This window comes from Caenorhabditis elegans, chromosome X (assembly GCF_000002985.6).
Source record: "Caenorhabditis elegans chromosome X".
Classification (NCBI taxonomy): domain Eukaryota; kingdom Metazoa; phylum Nematoda; class Chromadorea; order Rhabditida; family Rhabditidae; genus Caenorhabditis; species Caenorhabditis elegans.
The window spans coordinates 16,419,343-16,440,622 of record NC_003284.9 but is presented as its reverse complement, the minus strand read 5'-3'; the positions used below and the strand labels follow the sequence as shown (position 1 = coordinate 16,440,622).

Here is a 21,280-nt window from a genome sequence, read left to right as displayed (position 1 = left end):
TAACAAGTGTAGTTGCAAAGTCTGATTCTATGAGCTCTGTTTATTCTGTTAAAAAGCAGCTAGCTGACATGAAAAGATAGAAAAGTAGTGGAAAATGTGGACAGTACATAACATGATGCCTTTATTATTCGACACTGGGAAAGATAAAAAACATGGTTCTGCAAATAACTTTATCATGGGTTCTGCTGAGAATTGAAGATAATGTATCGAAAAGGTCGGTGTGTGGAGAAGGCGACGGGGTGACATTGGTGAACATCGGTTAGCCGCGAGATGGGAAGTACGAATATCTGGAAATGTCAGACATCACTTTTGTTTTCCATGACATTTACGCTTTCATCAATTAGTCGGGGGGTCTAAAGATGATTTTTGGTATGCATACTCAAATTAGCTTCTGCTAATGCTCAAATAGTAGGAATGTTCTTCAACTAGGCATGTATTCAAGCGGAACCAATTTCTTCAAACATCCCCATTTATAGCCCCTGGACATGATCCATCATGACAGAAGAACATGGTAAGGAAAAATTGAGGAAAAGGGGAATAAAAGTAAAGAACACATACCTTTTCTCTCCCATCATACTCTTCTTGCCACGTGCTGCTTGGAACGAAAATGCCCTCTTTGATGGTAGGTAATCGGCGTACTCTCCGAATCCCTCTAGCGAGTTTCCATCATTGAAGGATGGCTGGAACTGAAAAAAAAGAGGCTTGATAGACTTTATGATGATGACGTGGTTTTGGGTGGACCACGTCAGATTATTTTATGAAGTAGCTTGAAGTAATTAATCAATTTGTCTAGCACTTTTGAGGAGGAGGGAATTTTATTTTATTGATAAGAAAGTTTTATACTTGTTCGTTTAATATTGATTAATTGGTTACAGTACTACTCCAAAAAAAAAAATTCAATTCTCTAAATTCCAAATATCTGAGTAAAAAATCTTGATTTTTTTGTTGAAATTCGCAACTTTTTTCGAAAAGCTGAAATTGGAAAAATTGAGATTTTATATCAATTTCAAAGTTTGCCGCACTACATTATTAACTGAGAAATTTTTTTAAAACTTTTTTGATCTATAATAATAAGTAAGTAACCAGGCTGTCCCATTGCAGTTTGATCTACAAAAAATGCGGGAATTTTTCCCCAGAAAAATGAGACGTCAGCACTCTTAACCATAAAATAAATGCAGAAATCTGCATCTAGATGCGTCTAATTTCCCGCAATTTTTGTAGATCAATGCGAACTGGGGCACTCTGACACCACAGGTTTTAGTTTTTTGTGAAATTCGATAATTTGAAAGAACAGATAATAATAAAAACAGTCCAAATCTATAATTAACAGTTACTTTCTTCAAATGCTGCAAATATCCGGAAAATTCAAATCAAACTTTGGAAAAAAAAATATTTGTGTGGTCCATACTGATAGCCAAAATAGCTTTTTGAGTGATATAAGCATTGGAAAAGTAATCCATAACTTGAAAATTTATGAAAATCCCCAGGATCCTAAAATAAGCCTATAACCTTTACAATACCCAACGTAGATAAAATACTACGTCAGATTAGATGCTATTCAGGTGAGGGAGTCTCTCTCTTTGGTTTGAAACCGGCGGATTAGGTGTCGAAATATGAGTTTTGATATCCTGCATTGAGAACAGGAAAAACATAGTGAAAATCTGCCCAATCTTTATTGTTCAATTGTTCGGGTGAATATGTGTATGGTAATCCCTGCCATTATTCAACACCCTCTCAATTCCAGAAATTATTTCTGACACTAACATAAGTGTGTAGTCAGATGTCATAGAATGGTGTTTTGGTGGGAGAATTATATAAAGCGTGAGAATGTTGGACTTATTGGTTTAGGTAAACTTATTTGGATCTGGCATTGGAATTAAAGAATAAAGATTGCTTGAACCTATGTGAGCCTATTAAATCAATACTGATTGGAATGTTTCGGCAAAAATTAAGCTGAAGTACTAACACAAAAATTTTGAAATTGACTTGTTAATTATATAAAGCAAACAAATTTTAGAAAGATATTTTTTTTATCACGTGGTGTTTTCAGTCCTTTACAAAATCCTCCGCAATAGTCTAGGATAAGAAAAACATTACACCTTTTGTCTAAAAAGAGAGCTCGCATTTTCAAAATAAATAATACAAAAAAAGATCGAAGACTAATCTTCGTATTTTTATTATTTTTATTATATTACTAAAATTAAGCTTTTGCACGTATAACATCACACTCGCGATTGTGGTGATTTTTTTCAAATTTGGAAAACTCTCAGCCTATTGTGATTGTTCCGAATTTTTCGAGCAGAAAGAGTAGTGCAGTTACTGTATTTTCTACATTAACCTCTATAGTTTTACTTTAATGGCTTGTTACTCAATTTCAGTAAATGTTCTACTTCAAACCTTTGACGAATTTTTCAAATTTTGGGAAAATTTGGCATTGTATTCCTAGTTTAAAAAAAAACTCAAAAACACTTTAACTAGTATATATATAACTGTGATAAATTCCTTTTCATGCTTATGAGGAAAATTACGGTTTCACAGTTTGTAAATGGATTTTTTATAATTTACTTCATGACAATTTTTCAAAAATTAAAATAATATTTTATTTTTGCCACAATAATCCTATGACAGAAAGGTTGGTCTATTCAAAAGTTTTATGTTATAAAGGGAACCTATACGGTATCTTTTTAAAAAGTATTTTTCTATTGATCATGTTATTTTTTGTTTTATCAGAAAATTATTAAGATATACAAGTACCAGTATACATAAATTTGTTCCAAAAATTAAAACATACCTTCGGATTGTACAGAAACCGTTGTGCGGCTGCTGCTGCCGTAAGGCAGATAAAGCAGAAAAATGCGATGAAAAGTTGGCGTAACATGCAGAAAATCCCTTTGGAGAGTACCTGCAACAAATTCAGCGTTCATTTAGTTGAACAAATTGGTAAATGGGCAGACGAGGAACCAATTATTTGATTTGATTCATTAAATGTTGTTGTGTTATTTATAAACAAAGCACGTACAGAAGAAAAAACTAGAGATTGGGTGGAAAATTTGAATTTGGTATATGAAAGTTGAAAGATCAAACTAGAGCAGGATTAATTGAAATGTTTTGGAAACAATAACATGTTTTGTGAGATAGTCTTCCCTCGGTTTCAGTTTTATACCCACAACTCAACTCCAGAAAAGTGGGCGGGAATGGAATCAAGTGGAAGGCGGGGTGGATTAATGAACATCACTTATCCCTCCCGTTTTTCTTTCTGTTGGTGGTGAAGAAGAGCTCAAGCAGATGGATGACATAATTTTATTGGATTAAACCCACACTCAAATATTCAAACTCTCCAGCTTTTCCATCATTTTTTTGTCCCCCCTCCCCCCACTCTTTTCCAGTCCATAAAAGGGTAGGGAGGAGTGAAATGACAATATCTGACCTGATGGATGGGGAGATATGCCGATTACTGGAATATTCCCGCGCGGTCAGAAAAGCAGTGAATATTTACACGTTTCATAATAACCTATTTGTTACACATATTGTGGGAAAAAAATGAGTGAAGAAATGTATGGGAATTCTGAGAACTTGGGGAAAAGCTCAAAACGTTAGCATATATCGATTTTTCAATCAGAATTGACAACGACACACACCGACTTCAATCTTGAGTAAGCTCAATTCACCAGAAAGATCAAAGGAAAATCTTAAAAGCTTTTTTTGACTTGACTACTCTTTCACAACTTGGGAATTTATGTTCCACAAAATGAGTTAAAATTTTCTGATTGAAATTTGAAAAAAAACAAGCCAAAAAAGGTCTAACAATTAAAATCACGATTTGCAATATCTACGGGTTCCTTATGATCGAGCGGATGCAGTAAATTTGTTTAAAAATTTGTCCTCACTAACTGTATGTCCATATATTATAATTTTTTCACTACAGGGTATCTCTGAAAAACTGAAATTATTCCCGGCAGCTTGATTTCAGTTTTTCCCTTTTTCAATGAAGTGTATACATTTTCCGCAAAAAGGGAACTTTTAGTTTTTTTTGTTTTGCATCTTTGGAGAATTGGTATGAATAGTTCATTGACTTCTGCGTAGGATATGATGAATTAGTCTCGACGAGATATGGTGTCTCACTACACCCAACAACTTTGATCTTGAAATGTTCGGTATGAAAAGTTCAAGATGTGATATAGTATGGGGGGGGGGGGGGGGTGTGCGAGGAATAGGCTTTTTTTTTGAAAAGTTTCAAGAGCTTACTAAAAATGTTTTGATAAGTTAAAATGTATTGTTAAAAACAATTTTCACAGGACTAATGCATAAGCATCGAATCCATTTTAGATCTTGAAAAAATGCTAAAAGGGAGCCAAATGGTACAAAAATTATCGGCTTTAAAATAAAAATAAAAACTATCCCAGAATATAATGCATAAAACTTATAAAAGGTATTTTTTAATAATTAGAATAGTCTTGAAGTTTTGCTAAAAGATGTATAAAAATTAACTTTCGCTATATATTCACGATACTAAAAATCACGATTTTCTTGAAATTGCTCTAAATTGAAAACGCTCATCCCTAGTGAACAGGGTAACAAACATAGTTGAGATTGTGCCAAAAACACTGGTGTAAAAGGAAAACAGGTAAATATTTCAAAACTAAGATGAAGCTTAGAATTACGCTCAACTGATAAAAAACTAAATTAGAAAATTGCTTAATACTAACTGTTCTAGCTTTTAAACTTTGAAAAATCTCAATAAAGTCTCATTTTGTGTTCACAGTTATGTTGGAAAAAATTTTAGGGCTTTCATGTAGGCGCCAACACGCCTGCCGCGCCTGCCTTGCGGCGACCTTTCCCTGCCTCTCGCGGCAAGCTGCCCCTTGTGTATAGTGCGACGCAAATCCCGAAAAGTGTCGGCTGCGGCGAAAGGACCACTGTGTGGTGTAAACACTTTCATTTCTCGTCATAGTGCAGAAATGAGGAAAGAGGTCAGCGTGAGGCGGGCAGGTTGAAAGCAGGCGTCAGGCCCTTAAAATAGCAAAGGTAAAGTTTGTCCGTTTGGCTCAGGGGTAAGTGAGAAAAAGCGATAGGGCCGGGCCGATTTACATTTCGTGAAGCCAGTTTAAAATCCGGCTGGATGGGCTTTTGGGGTGGGAAATTGGGAATCGAACCGGCGATTTTTTGAGACAGTGGTACACTACCACTTGCGCGTACCGATTTTGCCAATCTGGAAAGTTTTTGAGAAAAACCACACAAGTTGGAACAAATACATGACTGTTCTAGCTCATTAACACTACTTTTTCTTAAAGCCAAAAAAATAGATAAGTGCTTTCTATAATCTTCTGTGAAGGTACCCATAAATTGACACTTAACATTTTTAAAGATAAAGTGGATGGTGCTATGTACAAACTCTAAAGTTGGTTCAAATGATCTATTGAAGCGGCGCCTAATTTGTAAAAGTTATGACACGGGGTGCTACAAATAACAAACAACTAATAACGTGAACCTGATTACGATGGGCTTGACTGAAGCTCGAGATCAGTTGTGTTTTACACCTTTTGAAAACGCACGTCGCCCAATAATAAAGCAAGCGATATACACAAAGAATGATTGAACTTGTTTATCAAAGGTAGATAGATGAAAGTAGTGGGTGGGGCTTCTGCATGTGACACCATCAGTGAAAGAAGCTAATTGAGCTGGTGTGACCGACCGCATCATTTTTCTGAGAGCAGTGAATAACGGAATAACGGACCGGGAGACAAATTATGATGGATTTTTGAAAAGGTGGTTAGATGAAGTTGAGGACAATGGATGCAAGTGACAAGTAGTTAATCAGAAATGTTGAAAGTTTAAGAACTTATGCGATGACTAGTGTCAGACTGGAATAACAAGTTTAGTGCAAAGTGAGTGGATGTTTCTGATGTTTTCCTGCTGGAGCACCGAATGTTGCACATTTCCTTGTTGACCAGAAATAGAGCGGGTGAGGGAGGGGGGGGGGAGAAGAGAAGGCGGATCGTGAAACAGGAATAATTCAGGGACGATGCAGAGCCAAATTGCACTCGGCGCAAAGAACCGCGTTTCCTATTGGGCTCCTCGTGGGCCCTTTTTTGCTAAGAACTGATGATCAAAAACTAAGGTCGTTAATTTTTTTGTTTGGGAAGGAAGTTTTCTCAGCTTTCTAGGAAATGTTGCGTTGTCTGGAGATCATAAAATCAATAAAGTTTTTTTTTTTTCTAAAGAGTACCAGATTTACCGGAGAGCTGGTATTTCGTACGTGAACTTTGATAATGGAGATCGAAGGTTTGGGTGTGCGGCAAATTTGCCGAGCTCGGCAAATTTCAAAAAGTGGATTTGCCGAATTTGCCGAACTCGGAAAATTTCGAAATTTGCCGCACACGTCCAAAATTTGGCAATACAGTTTTTGAAAATTTTACAAAATTTGACAATACGGAACTTATTCAGGAACCAGATGAGTGTTGAGATTTAAGTTTTTCGGAGATCCAAAAAACATCAAAAAATATCACATTTTTCCCAGTTTTTAAAGCTCGGCAAATTTACCGAATTTGCCGAATTTGCCGTTCTCGGCAAATATTGAAAAAAGATATTTGCCGAATGTGCCGAGTTCGGCAAATTTTGAGATTTGCCGTACACATCTGGTTTGGAAATTTATGTAGCATTGGTTTTGAGGATGAAATTTGATATGAAGAGAATGCCAGAATGAACTTTCCTAAAGTGAAAACCCGCATTTCCAGGTACAGTTTAAGCTACAGTTTTAACAACATAGTACTGTCGCAGGGTCCTGGAATTAGATTCACTCATTGAAAAAATCTCTTGAAAAACGATGAAAAATGCTTTAAGAAAGATGCTAATAAAAAATAAAATAATTCCAGGCCGCTATCACATTGAGAAGCTGGTTATACTTGATATTTTATATTTGAAGTTAATAATTTTCGATTAATTTTTCGCATTGATTTTTTTACCTATAGATATCGCGGTACAGTTTGCTGAAAACAATTAAAATATTAATTGTATCTATAAAACAGATCAGATAAATAAATTGTTTGTTGATACCTATTCTCTTAAATGTATTTCTACGGAGATGTAAAAATGAAACATCAGAGCAAGTGATAAACGTATTAATGTAAATTTGGACTGACAATATTATACCTTGAATTTGTTGTTCCAATTGTATTTGTCCTCAGAAAAAAAAAATTTTTCATATACACTCAAAATAATAAAACTGCGTTGCGTGTACGCCAAAATAGGCCCCGCCTTTTAATCGTCCACTCACGGGAAAAAGGCAAAAATAGGAAGGGGGGGGGACAGCTCGCCACACCAACAGTGAGAAAAATAGTGTGGTGCGCGGACCTCGAATGATGTCGGCGGCTGATATTGCCTGGGGTACCGCTTTTTGCGTTTTCCTCGTGAGTGGGCGATTAAAAGGCGGGGCCTATTTTGGCGTACACGCAACGCGGTTTTATTATTTTGAGTGTAAAATATCTGGGTACTTGTGTATTATGTCCCCTCATTTTTTCAAATAAATTTTTAAATAAAAACGCGGAGTTTGGGGGCAGATAGCTCAGTCGGTAGTGGTGGCCGCTAGCAATCTGGAGGTCACGAGTTCAAGTCCGGTCTCACCCCCTAGGTTCACCCAGCCTCTATTGGGAAGTGAAGCAATCCACGACTGGACCACAGTCCCCGGCTAGGACGTGGCTTAAATTATAGCCCAGTGGGAGCTTCACCGGGCAGCGTACCTGACTCCCAGATCCGCAGTGCATAGCACTTGGAGAACGGATCGTCCTTTAATCCTTAACCCTTTAAGGAAATAACTATTTCTAAGCCTAAAGAAGGAAAATGGACATCACGTTGTATTAAAATGGATAATATAAAAATGAGGGAAAATAATACACAAGTACCTTTTTCTGACCCCATACGGGACACCCTAGTGAGGTAAAACTAACAACTATTATGTTACCTTAAAAATAAATATCTCTTCAACCACGTTTTATTGCAAATTCTAAGAACACATCAAACTTACTGCCCACTATTCACGCTTTGATGCTTCAACTGACCTTAATACACAACTTTTACGCTCGAAACTAATTGTGTTCTTGCAAACTTGAATTGTGTTGAATTGTGTTTTAAAGTATATTAGAACGCATAGAAAATGATGATGATAGGCAAGTACGTTCAATAGAAGGCTTTATACAAAACCGTTCAAACAACAAATCCATTATGAACTCCGCCCAAACCAAAACAATATTCAAAAGTGCATATCCATCAAAAGGAAAAAGGTTAGATGACGTTTTCTTGGAAAAGGAGAAACGAAAAACGAAATAAAAAAAAGAAAGATTCAAAACACCGAAAAACGCTTTTCCGCTTTAAAATGATGATGGTGAAACAAGAGGAAGAAAAATCGTGGAGCACAATCGTCGGGGAAACAAGTAATCTTGGGGGCTACGATTTCTTGAACAATCAACACTTCAAAGCACACTTTAATCGTTGTCGTTACCTTGACTTTTCATCCTTAGTCAGTGCGTGAAAGGTCGGACAACAGAATACTGAGAAACAATTGAGGTAAGGTGTTGTTTGGACCCCACAAATACAAGAAATGTCATAGGCTTCGTGCGCTATACAAAATATCAAAGTTCAAAAATTTATAGGAAGTCAAAATGAAATGAAATTTTGACTTGAAAGTACCAATCAGGCACTAAAATACCTAGTTCTACTTTCAGGCATTTGCAAATAGATTCAAAAATACTCTACGCCTTATTGAGATGTATTTTTTGGTATTTCAATTTTCAAAACGAACGGTTCACTGTGGTTCAAGTAGTGCGTAACAGACTAAATATTTCGTTCCAAGCAAACACCTGATGTGGCTCTCAGTTTTTGGATTTTTTGGAAAATATACCAATTTCGAAACCTCGATTTTATTGCTCAGACGATTTTTTTCTCCTAATTCTTCTCCTAACGATACCATGGGCGTACTAACTTCAGGATACAATCTACCCATATTTTATGGTATCACAATTATTTTGACTCCAAATTTCCTCTGGAGTACAAGGTGGACCCCTAATTATGGCGACTTCTTTACGGCACTGTAGTTCTTTTCTTTACGGCACTGTAGCTCTTTTGAAGTTTTGGCTTCTGGAGGGTTATAGTCGGGATACTGTAGTGGTACAATAGTGGTATGGTAGGAGTACTCTATGATGACGGTAGTTTCAAAAAAATTAGTTTTCAGCCCCAGAAGCCGGGAGCCGCGCCGGAGGTGCGGGCCACCGCTGGTAATGATATATAAAACTTAACATTTCTTACTACCTACAGCCGCATTATACCCTGTATAAACCATGTGTGAAAACCAACCAGGTTGTTATTAAAGCCCCCATATCTGAATCAGTGTAAAATTAAAAAAAAAAAACAGTAAATTTACAAGTTCTTAAAACATCATGTTGAATAAAATCAATAAAATCTATAAAATCAGTCAATTTTTTACCATATGAAGCAAAACATCAAAACATGTGATGTAAGTGTACCAATGTAGACTTTCTATAAAATATTTCCGAAAATATGTGTCTAAACCCAAACTAAAAAAGGAAAATTTCACAGACAAGATATCTTGGTATTCGAGAAACATGTTTTTTTTTCATTAATATTTTGAAAAAAAACTCAAAGTGTGACGTAGATTTAAGCAGAAACCACAGAAACCACCCTGTTGAAACAAAAGCTTTGTAAAGACCAAGAAAACGTTTTGAACTCAAAGTCTAATGGTTTTTGTTGTGCGATTTTCACACTATAAACACATTTCAAACTGCGGAGTTAATGGACTGAAATCTTGTAAAATATACTTTTTTTTGATATAGAGATAAAAATAGTTCTTAGGTCTGCAAGAATTTTAAGTCAAAAATCAACCAGTTCAAAATCTGGAAAAAATGTTTTCGGTTCTAAATAAAAGGAAACTGTGAATTCAAAGGAACATCCAGTCCAGTCTCATGCGCTAACAAAAGAAAACATCAAGTTTCTGGCAAAAAATGTGTGTTTTTGTAAAGAAAAAGGGATGGGCCTTTTGGCTAGCCACGAGCAACAGCAGATTTATGACATAGAAACCGAAAATATGACGCGAATGTATGTATTCTATTTTCAGAATTGAAAAGAACAATTTATGACGGGTACAAGCAAATTTTGAAGAGACGAATTTATGGTTAGGCTACTGTTTCCTCAAGTTTTTGCAATTTTTTTTTTCGCAAAACTGGAGTAGTCCAAGAAATATGCAGTGAACACACAAAATTTCTGGCAATAAAGTGTAGTGTGTTTGCAAAACTGCACAAATTTGTACAAGTACATCTTTTTAAATCGAGTTAAGAAAACTGAACATCCTGATACAAAACAAATAAAAAAAAAAGCTAATATGCTGACTGCGTTATGTTCCCAAAAAGTACATCTATAGAAGTTTTCCAAAAGGAAATTTTGCCATGCAAGTCAATGAAATAACTTGTTTCACAAAAAGTTTCAAAAAGTAATAAAGTTAGTCTGCAAAACGCAAAATTTCCTAGTTAGTTATGGACATATTAGTCAAAGAATCGTGATGAATGCGGAAGAACAAGTGTAGGCTAATTGCAATCATGCATGGCAACATGTGACACAACGCGGCAAAGTGTCCAAATTTCGAAAAAAAGTGTATAATTAGGTAATTTTTTCAAATTAATTCAAGAAATAGTAAGTGTATCAAATAGTATTGGTAATATTTTAAGTATTCAAAAGTTTAAGTTTAAACGACCCTTCGAGGGTGTGTGGTGTGAAAAGTTGAAGATTTTTGTGCAATAAATGCATAGAGTCACGGTAAAATTTATTTGGTTGAATAATATAACTTACTATACTTTGACATAATTTAAAAGAATTTCTTTTTATTAAATTGAGACACACGCCGTTCAGAATTACTACATATTTTTCAACAGCTTAGTTTTTTTTCTTAAACGGTGAATTTTTTTTTGTATGGCCTCCAGAATTTTTTCCAGAACATATTTTCCGTATTTATATTGTTTTTAAAATTTATTAAAAATATATAAAATTTCTGGAGACTATTTGAAAATTTTTGATATTTTGAAGGTATACAAATGTAAAAATTAAACATAATGTTTTTTTTCAAATGACGAGCATTAAACTTGAAGCAGAATTTATATTGCTTTTTTTTTGTTTTCAGACAACTCTTCCAATTATCTCATGAAAATTTAGCAAGTTTGATCTCGAGTTGCTTGTTTTTTTAGTTTACGGATGAGTGATTGTTAAATTAAGCTTGAAAACTAGAAAAATCGAGTTTTTATTTGGATATGAAAATAGGCAAATTGTTGAGAAACTGGTAGAAACTTTTTAAAAATGTGTTCCAAATATGCTCCATTTAGGCTTAAACTATTTAAATTCACAATACATAAAATTATCGAACATAAACTTCTAATAATAAACATGTACCCACATTATGTTGAACTCAAAAGTAGAACATGAAAAATCATAAAAGAAGTATGAACTACATTATATTCCAAATACCAAAAAAATTATTAAAAACATCCTCAAAAATCTAGACAACCCCATGACCATTGATACTTCTGCAGTATCTTCGAATTCCGATAAACACTGATTTGCATAATTTATGAAAACGACAAAATACAGAGAAAATAAAAAAAATAAAATTGTTCTGCGTAGGAGCCAAGAAGCGGAGTTAGAGGAAAACACAAACACATTTACCGGGACCATTGAACATTAAATGCTTATAATCTTTTAACTGGTAAGGCAACACTTTTTGGTGATTGAGGTTTGAATATGAATCAAATGATGAATACGAGAAGAAAGTGAACTGGTATTGGCAGTTATGCGTTTTTTGAATTCTACGTCACTCTGAGATTTATGAATGTAAAATTAAAAAATAGTTGCTGTTATTTAAACAAAAGGCTGAGCTCAAACTTTAAATAAAAAAATTCCTGACTTAGATAATATAATTTTTTGAGTTCCAAATAAATTTTGCACATTTAATATAAAACGGACAATATATCTAGATAGTCTATCGAGAAACAGGTAAAAATGTTCAAAAGTTTTTTTTTAATTGGTAAAAGGTTCTCACTTTTTTCAATTCAAATTTGAATTCCGGCGTTTTTCTGGATTTTAATTATTTCAAGTTGAAGAGTACATTTTGAATCAAGACAAGAACTTTGAACATCCAATAATTTTATAAATTTTTCAAGTCCAGATTAATTTTCAAGTAGTTCAAAAATTCACAACCTCTAACGAATTGAATAGATTGATGGAATCAAACATTGAATCGTCTGAAATTTTTTTTTATAATCTTATTCAACTGCTTTTTTTCCCGGTTTCTTGTTCAAAGAGTAATCCTGATTCACTACGTAAAGTACACGAAATCAAGTTTTTTGTGTCGGACAAGATGTGTCATACACATACATTGAAATGGGCAAAGATTGTATTTGAATGCTGTATAATTTGGGGGTAAAAATAATTTTTGGCAATTTTTAAAAACGATTCGAACTTTATTTTTGGGCCAAAATAGGAGCCAAAGTAGCACTGGTAATTACGTTCAGATATTGTAAATGAGATTAGAATAGTTGGAAAAAACCAAGTGAACTTTCCAAACATATAAGGTTTCAGGGACGCGGAATTTTGTTTAAAAACCATTTTTATCCGGAACTTGTTTCAAATTACACAAATTAAGAGGACCCTTCCCTATCAAATATCATTTGAAAAGTTTTTGAAAGTTTGCAGAAATTTGTTTCATCGGGCTGTGGAAGGGTAGCTCTGCAAAACTGACGTATGTACTTTTGTAACATAAAAGCAAGCTTTTAATTAGTTTATCGTAACGTGAAACTTGATTGGAAACTGTTTTTTTATGGAAGTTTTTAAGAAAAAAGTTGACTGAAAAAAATGTTTCTGTGGGCAAATTTCCCAATTTTAGATTGCAACCAGTGTTAAAAAAAAAAGGTAAATTATTATTTTTAAAAGCTGAAATAAAACGTTTTTTTTGCTGAAAAAAGAACTAGAAAAAATATTGACCTAAAAATATTTGGATATTAAAACACGCAGGGCTGTAAAACACATATAATAACAATAGCAATTTCAAAATTGTCTTGTTTTGATTTGTTTTCTATATTTTAATTTCGTTCAAACAAAGCTGAAAATACGCTTTTCTTATTCAGATGGCTGTCAGAAGTGTAAATTTGCTCACAAAAACCAACCTTAAAAAGCCAGGAAGTTGAACCGAGTCTGGATTTCCCAGAGTTTGAACTTTTTGAACTGTTTCAGTATTATTTTTCAATTAGACTTACAAATTTGCGATATCAAATTCAATTGTGGGTAGGCAAAACGAGTAGAACAATTAAAATTACAAACTTTCTTAGTAGAATATACATATGTAATTTGAAAATTATGAAAAAAAAGAACACATTTTTGGCTTGTGATTTGGGTTATGATATAACTGTAGAGTTGTTTTCAAAAGTGCTCAAAAGTGAATTTATTAAAAGTTTTAAAATAAATGTTCAAATTAATTATTTTTTTATTCACAGTTACAATGACAATTACCCAGTTTTTGCCGCTCTTAATTTTGCACATAAATTTTCTAAAGAATTATAGTGATTTTAAAACAACCTCGTTTATCAAAAATGTCTTAGTTTGCCAAAATATTGATTGAACTTTTTGAAAAATCCAGAACTGCAAAATTTCATAAAACTGGAAAAAAAACGTTTTTGGTTTATTTATTTTCAAATTTTGAAACCAAAATTAATTTAAGAACGTTTTCAAAAAGTTTTTAGTTTCATGGAGCGAAGTTAGTGCTGTGATTTCTGGAAACTCTTTCAAAAAATGCTGAAAAAATTGAAGCTTCACGTTTAAGTACTTTCGAGAACAATTTTCAAGGACGTTGTCTGTAACAATCATACCTAATTATTTTCTATTTTGAAATTTGACATCAGCTTTCAAATTACAAAAAAAATTGTGAACAAATCTAAAACCAATCAAAATTAAAACGTTTATGAGTTAATATTTTAAAAATAATCAGAAACATTGACGATAAATCATGTTTTGCAAACTTTCAGACAGCGCATCTTCACTGAATTTTTGCTCTCACATTTGCAGCATATTCCCCAACCTTTATCCCATATCCTCAACGTCAGATTACTTCTAATTCAGGATTTTCTGCGTGGGAGAAAAAAGTGTTTCCTTTCTAGCTGTATGTTTTTCCGTCCAACTTCTACAACCGACTTGAATCCGATAATGACTTGTGGCGGAAAGAGATGTGTAAAAGAATAAGAATTGGTAGACCAGCTTTCACCTTTTTAGCGAAAATAGAAATACAAGTGGTTGAGACGGATAATTGCGATTTTCAGAAAGGAACTTCTTATTGGTAAAGGAAACAATACCACCCTTACTTTACCGACATTTTATTCCAGCCTGCCAAAAGAGAGATATATACATAATTCCGTAGATTTCGCAACTCCTGCTACCTACTTTTCAAAATTCCTCACCAACATCCGCTTCACCTTCGAAAAATGTTGCTTGGCAACGAGAAAGTAGAGAAGAAGAAGAGACGGAGACGGCTTCAGACATCTGCGGTTTACATTATAATGGTCCCACACATTCATATTTTACTTTTCCGGTGCTAACCTAATACTACTTTTTTAATGACAAGTTTGGATTTTTTTGTAGGATTTTTAAAAGTCTTGGGTTTCAATGAGAAACAAACTACTGTTAAAAACATCATTTTTTGATTAAAAACGGCTCACTGTAATTGTTATTTTTCAAAAATAATAAATATTAGTGTTTAGCCGTAATCCAAATAGGTAGTTTTTCGAAATCCAATTTACTGTTTTTGATAGAATTCACTGATTTACGCCCTGACATACTTAGTCAGCAGTAGGGCTTCCATGGGAGACATGCGCGGTTTCAGGGCCTGATGCCTGCCTCCAACTTGCCCGCCTTACGTCGGCCTCTCGCCCCATTTCTGCTTTATGGCGAAAAGTCAAAGGTTTTGTGTTTAGAACACATACTACAAAGCTGGCTTTTTCGTCGCGTCTGACACTTTTCGGGTTCCGTGCCGTACTATACAGGAGGCGCGGCTTGCGGCATAAGGCATGCGGAGGGCGCGGTAAGGCGGGCAGGCGCTATGACGCCTGCATGGTAGCCCAAGACTGCAGCAGATACGGTATTTTCTTTATTAGTTTTGCATGCAAGACTAATTTTCAATTGGTCCAGAGGAAGGCAAGCCTAATTTTCGAATGCCAAATAAATTTGGAAAAGTGATCAATATTTACCTGATTTTACCTGATCAAATTGCATTCTAAAATAAGAAATATTAGTTTTTTGTATTTTCAACAAGCAAACTGTAGAAAAATTATTATAAACTCCGTTATAGAAGATAGTGGAGCGGCAGACATTTTGCGGTTATATTTTCAACCTTTTTTTATCGGAACACCTGCAACAAAAGAATAACGTGTTTTCAAAGCATATATAACAGTTCGAAGAATATCAAGCTATATATATATTTTTTTAAATAGGGACTTCGATTATTAAATGCAAAGAATTATAGGTTTTAAGACAAAATCACCAAAAAGTGGACTTCTGAGTTTACGCAACACAAGCATAAATTTCAAAAACCTTTCAAATTCCATACGTTTTCGTTTCCTGCCAAATAATTTTTTGAAAAACAAATTCACGTAGTTGATAGGTGTGATCGAATGACTCAAATGCCCTTGTCACCGCTTCTCCCCTTTTTTGTATTTATCATCGGTTAAGGAAAGAAAGCATGACCCTCAAAACCTGTATGTTTTTAATTCGTTTTCTCAGTTTTTTCATGTTTCTTCGAATGGCATTAGAACCTTAGCCGTTTTTCTATTACCTACATTTACCTGTCATTTTGAGTATTTGGAATTGATTCAATTTCGTATTGCTTCATTTTCAAATTTTAAGAGAATTGTAGATTTTTTTCTGATTTTTAAAATCGGAAAAGAATATACCTTTTCATTCAGAATTTTTAATCTTTTCTCAGATGACAAAAATGCCAATATTAAAAAGCTCGATCGAAATAAATAATTTTTATCGAAATGAAATGCAAACCCAATTTCTATATGGCCTTCAAATTTTTTTTAATTTTAAAGTTTCGAAGTTTGGTGATTTTTTTTTTTTGGAAATTTTTGGAAAATATTGGAAAATTTCTTTATGAACTGCCAATTTTTTAGGTTAAACTAAAATTGTAATGTTCATACTTTTGCAATGCGTTTTACCTGAAAACTTACTGTTAATAAAGGGGTGATAAAATATTACTCAATTTTCTTCTAATTTTGAATGCTTTCCGATGAAACCCCTAATTTTATAAATTGATTTTTGTAACATTAATGCAAAAGCCAACAAATTTGCATTCCAATAGGTTTTATTTAAAAAGATGTGACAATTCTTTTTTTTTGTTTACAGCATCTTTACTTCTGATTTGAAAAATATATTTAAAAAACCCTGGGAGGTCTTGCATTTCTTTTTTTCGATTCGATAATGAGGGTATGAACCGCAAATGATTTCAATCATGAAAAGTGAATAGAGAGGAAAATAGAAAGAAAGACGGGCAGAATAAAGAAGTCGTGAAGATTCGGGGAGGAGTGACGGGAAGGCGACGTCCCACCAGTTCTTCTTTTCCACTACCCTCCTCTCGCTTCTCGTCTCGTCAAATCAGGATTTCGTTGATCGAGATGAGAAGAAACCGATTATTTTCTCTTATTTCTATATATGTGTGGCTGAATAATGTATGCCGTACCCACGTTTCCTGTGTGTGTGTGTGTGAGAGTGGCTTAACCTGGTTTTTGTTTGAAATTTAGGTCGCTCATTGTTTTCAAAATTCAAATCCATTGTCGAGACCGTCGAGACTGTGTTTGAAATTTTAAAAATTGTCCCTATGATCCAGTATTTTTTTTTCAAATCCGTATTTATTTGAAAAATATATATGTGTGGTTTCAAACTGAAAACTTTTTTTTTTCAAACTGAAAACTATCAACAAAAAATTTTAAATTTGAAGATAAGTAGCACTAGGTAAATAGGTAATCTAGAAAAATTACACAAAATCGTAAGATTTTTTCTTACAAGTTCAATTTTTTTCACGTTTTATAAATAAACAATGTTGGTTTCAAATAATCAGCAAAATTCAACATTTCTAGAAATCAGAAAATGTTCAAAATTTGGCCAATTTGAGTAGATCTTGAATGAAACTTTCAAATCATATGCAAAACCCTGAATTTGTGCTAGTTATCATTTTTCAATTTTGAAGGTAGAGTAGCTGAATTGTTTGAATAATTGTATGTATTCAATATAGTTTTAAAACTGCGAAATCATAATAACCTATTTTCAAAATTTTGGTTTAAAGGTGGAGTAGCACCATGTGGGATTTTGTCTATATAGAGTCTAAAACGACCAAATATCTTAATAAAACACAAGAAATTTTAGATGTTTCATTATTAACGTTTTGGCAAATTGGCAAAAATTCGAAAAATATGAGCTTATGAGGAAATCCAGAATAATAATGCATGCCTCGACCCCTACAATGTTTTAATACAAATAATTGAAATGAAATTACAGTATAAAAAATGTAAGAAAAAATATTTTTTTTTTGGTTGACTTCCAAAATTATGAGTGGCAAAAACTGAGTAATTGTCACTTTTTGACAGTAAATATAAAATTTTCAGAAAAGCATAAGCGTTAATCCAAATTTTTTGAATTACGAATCATTCTCATTGAACTGTATACTGAACTGTATATCAGGTGTCGCAATTTTATTTTTTTTAATAAATTCCAAAAATGAATTTTACATACTTTACGTCAAAACTAAAATCGGCAACGTAGAGAACAAATTGTTACTCCTCTCCATCCTCCCACCGTACTGTTGGTTCCACTGATAATACAAACATGAAGTGTTTTGGCTATGCTTCTGCTTCCCGATCCGCATAGAAAATAAACTCTCTCTCCCCCTCTTTTCCTCTCTTCTCCATCAACAACTGACTCATCTTGCTCCCTGTTCGCCATTCTCTGAACTGTCGCCGCTCTTCTCATTAGTACTTATTGCAAGCATTAGCGGATGTTTATAAACAGATTTGCTCTTCTTCTGCCACTTTCGGCCACGTACTACTTTTTGTCCAAACTCGGTGCGGTAACCTTGAGAACACTATGCGCGCATAGTGCACACACTTTAGAAATGACCGGTATACCGGTCAACCCCCGCCACCACACCGAATTTGTCCGTCTTTTTCGACTTTTTTGTTGGTAAATTATTTTGGTTATTATTCGTTTTCCAGTTGGAATTTTTTTATCTGGGATGTTTTAAATACCCGAAAAAAATTTAATACAGTTATTATATGTAGACCAACATCCGAATATTAAAATAGAACACTCTATTTTTTTTAGATTTTTCAAAAATTTGCTGTGAAAGTTTTGGTAATTTGGCAAACTTTCAAAAAATATGGGCTTTTTGAATAATTTTGAGCGTAGCTGCAAAATTTTTTTTTCTATACACTACTGTCATCACACGATTGTAGTGGGACCATTTTGTCGTACAGGTCTAAAAGCACTGAGAACACGCTACTCTATGACATTAATAAAATTCTCAAAACAAATCTTCAAATTTTTACATTTAACCAAAATTTTCAGTTTGAAATCTATTTTCAGATATTTTTGGCTAAACTAAAAAATTTGAGATAACCCTGTCTGGTTACCATTAAATTTGTACCGGAATTATTGAACATTTCTAAAAACACCCCACAATATATACTGTGAATTTCATTTTCTGAAGGCCATTTCATATGATGATGTTTCTATTTTATACCCACCAAAACCGTTCCATCTCTTGTCATTCAAAACCCATGTATTTCTAACTGTTTCTAATTTTAATGGTGTTTCTTTTCATGTTTTAGTTTCAACATGACAGCCGCCAAAAACCGGTCGAATTACCGACACAGATTGCTTACCTTTTTGTTAGTAATGAGCCTGTTGTTGTCAGATACAAAACAGAAAAGTTTTACACACGCTTTTGCAGGTGTTTTTATGAAAATTTTCGGTTTCTTTGTTGAATAGAGAGAAGGAAAAATGATTCCATGAAAAAATATTGTTGATATAATAAACAAAATCGACTATGTTTTCAAAAGTTTTGCACTTTCACATGTTGAAAAAAAGCACTTCTTTTATAACAGTTGAGATTAAAAATGATTTTTTTTAACGTATCATTATTTTTTTTCTGTTTCCAGTTTAATATTAGGATATTATTATAAGAAAAAAACAAAATTGGTTCTATTTTTCTGAGCGGATTTTTCCATTTTAAACTTACTATTTAAGTAATCTTTCAATTATAGCTATCTTGGGTTAATTTGTGCTACATTGTCCAAAAAAATTTGTAAACCTAAGGTGTTTTTTATTGATTTTTCTGTATTACTCTTTTTAAATTTTTAATATTTTGCCTTGATATATTACGCATTGAATTTTTTAGTCCATGTTTTTTTAAGTCATTGAAAAATAACCTTAACATAAGTCTACTTCACCAAAATACTTCGTCCAACAAAAAAAGTTCGAAATGTTAGTTGGTAGCACCCAAATCGAAATCGACAAGAGAAAAGAACAAGACCCGCAGAATAATATATCAATGGCCTTCCACCCATCCTAATGACTTTTTTTTACTAGTCTTCTTAATCCGACTAATTTGAGTTTTACTTCAAGAAGTTGACCACACCCTTTTCACTGAAACTATGAAATTACTTTGATTGGTTTGATGTTGTTGTGTGTTTTTAACTTGTATTAAATTATTGTTTCACCTGTTTTTTCTAGGCGGCTTTTTCTTTTTTTAACCTTGACAATATTTCATTTTTTATATTTTTCTAACTTTTCATCCGTTGCTCCCCTGCGTGAAAAAGCGCATTTTAGTAAGTACTAAAACTTACATTTTTTCTTTCAGTATTTTCAATATTTTCAAGTATTTTCAATATAAAACGTTATTATTTTGATTTAATTAAAAATGGACATAAATAAATTAATTTTTCAAATTTTTAAAAAGTTGGGCCAATACATATTTTTTCGCTCAGTTGATTTTTAATACGAAAATTATTAAAATGTTGTATAACTTTTTTTAAAAACTATTATTGGAACTCGCTCAATGGCAAAAAAAATATATCAAACTTGACATATTTAAAGCATTTTTGCCTAACTCTACCTACTTATGAAATCTAAAACTTGTTATCAAAATGCTCCCGAGCAGCTTGGTTGCTATGGAAGAAGATCGCCAAGAAAGAGAGGGGGCTGAACATAATAACATGGCGAAGTAGAAATATATGGATAGATAGATATGCATCCGGCAGTCAATGTGTGTATGGGTGGTCAGCGGATTTGTATATTATAACTATCATAAAATGTATTTGGAGGAGCAATGAAGGATCTTTTTTGTATAAATAAGCTCGTGGCTGCCTGGTGGCATCGCTGTCGCCAAACAGGCCGGCTGCTAGCAAAATGCAAACAAAACGTCTATTATTCCACACTTTTTGCAAACTTCTCTTAATTGATTCTTGATTGCTTAATTTCTTAATTCTTTTTGTTTGAAGTTCGATAGAAGTTGGAGAAATTGAAAACTGTTGGTCAATTTAAAACATTTAATGAAAGTTAGGCTAAAGAATAAAAGTACAGCTGAAAATTTCTTATAACTCTTAATTTTAATTGTAGCTTGTGAAAATTAGTTATTGGTTCATTATTCCTTTATGCACAATTTCGTTTGACTTTTGTGCACTTTGGATAAAAATGTGTTTTGATTAATTTCAAAACATTTATTACATCGTACCATTTTTGTAAAAAAGTTTAAAAATATTTTCTCTATCACAGCTGCTCTGACCATTATTCTAGTTGACCTTTTCCCAATTCGAACATCCAGCGAACGTTCAACAAAAGTCTGAGCAGATGCTCCTCACAGACACAGAATTTTATAACACTCTTCAGCATGAGACCGAATTTTGATCAGTGTCTGTAGCTTTTTATTGGAAAGCTCTTTTTTTCAATAGTGTATTATATTGGAAAGTATGTAGAAGTAGAAGTTGTTGAATTGAAAATGTCCGCATTTGACAAAACCTTCATAATGTTTTGCTTTTTTTTAAATAATATTATTAAAGTTGGGCAGAATTTTTATATATCATTGAATTCTAAAATCTGAAATCAAAAATCACAAGCGCAAAGAAAATTCGTAATTAACAATTCCACGCTATCGGAGATTCGCTATACATCAAGAAAAATAATTTTTTCGTCG

The 21,280-nt window shown here is 33.3% G+C and overlaps 1 protein-coding gene and 4 non-coding genes across 5 annotated transcripts; 2 read left to right on the top strand and 3 right to left on the bottom strand.

Annotated features, from left to right (window-relative positions):
* Nucleotides 1-25: 25 nt before the first annotated feature.
* On the bottom strand, nucleotides 26-8,180 carry nssp-91 (Neuropeptide-Like Protein). Its single transcript, NM_078267.5, has 4 exons — nucleotides 8,055-8,180; nucleotides 2,792-2,902; nucleotides 559-686; nucleotides 26-287 (listed from the first exon to the last, which is right to left on the bottom strand). Exons 2-4 carry the CDS (start codon nucleotides 2,876-2,878, stop codon nucleotides 260-262), a joined length of 243 nt encoding a protein of 80 aa, NP_510668.2. The 5' UTR covers nucleotides 2,879-2,902; nucleotides 8,055-8,180; the 3' UTR covers nucleotides 26-259.
* A 7,516-nt stretch (nucleotides 8,181-15,696) lies between these two features.
* Nucleotides 15,697-15,844, bottom strand: T24D11.3. Its single transcript, NR_072870.1, has one exon. It is a non-coding gene; the product is annotated as an Unclassified non-coding RNA T24D11.3 (non-coding RNA).
* T24D11.2 lies at nucleotides 15,697-15,844 on the top strand. Its single transcript, NR_072871.1, has one exon. It is a non-coding gene; the product is annotated as an Unclassified non-coding RNA T24D11.2 (non-coding RNA).
* A 600-nt stretch (nucleotides 15,845-16,444) lies between these two features.
* T24D11.7 lies at nucleotides 16,445-16,761 on the top strand. The gene has a single exon (NR_072868.1). It is a non-coding gene; the product is annotated as an Unclassified non-coding RNA T24D11.7 (non-coding RNA).
* On the bottom strand, nucleotides 16,575-16,761 carry T24D11.6. The gene has a single exon (NR_072869.1). It is a non-coding gene; the product is annotated as an Unclassified non-coding RNA T24D11.6 (non-coding RNA).
* Nucleotides 16,762-21,280: the final 4,519 nt, after the last annotated feature.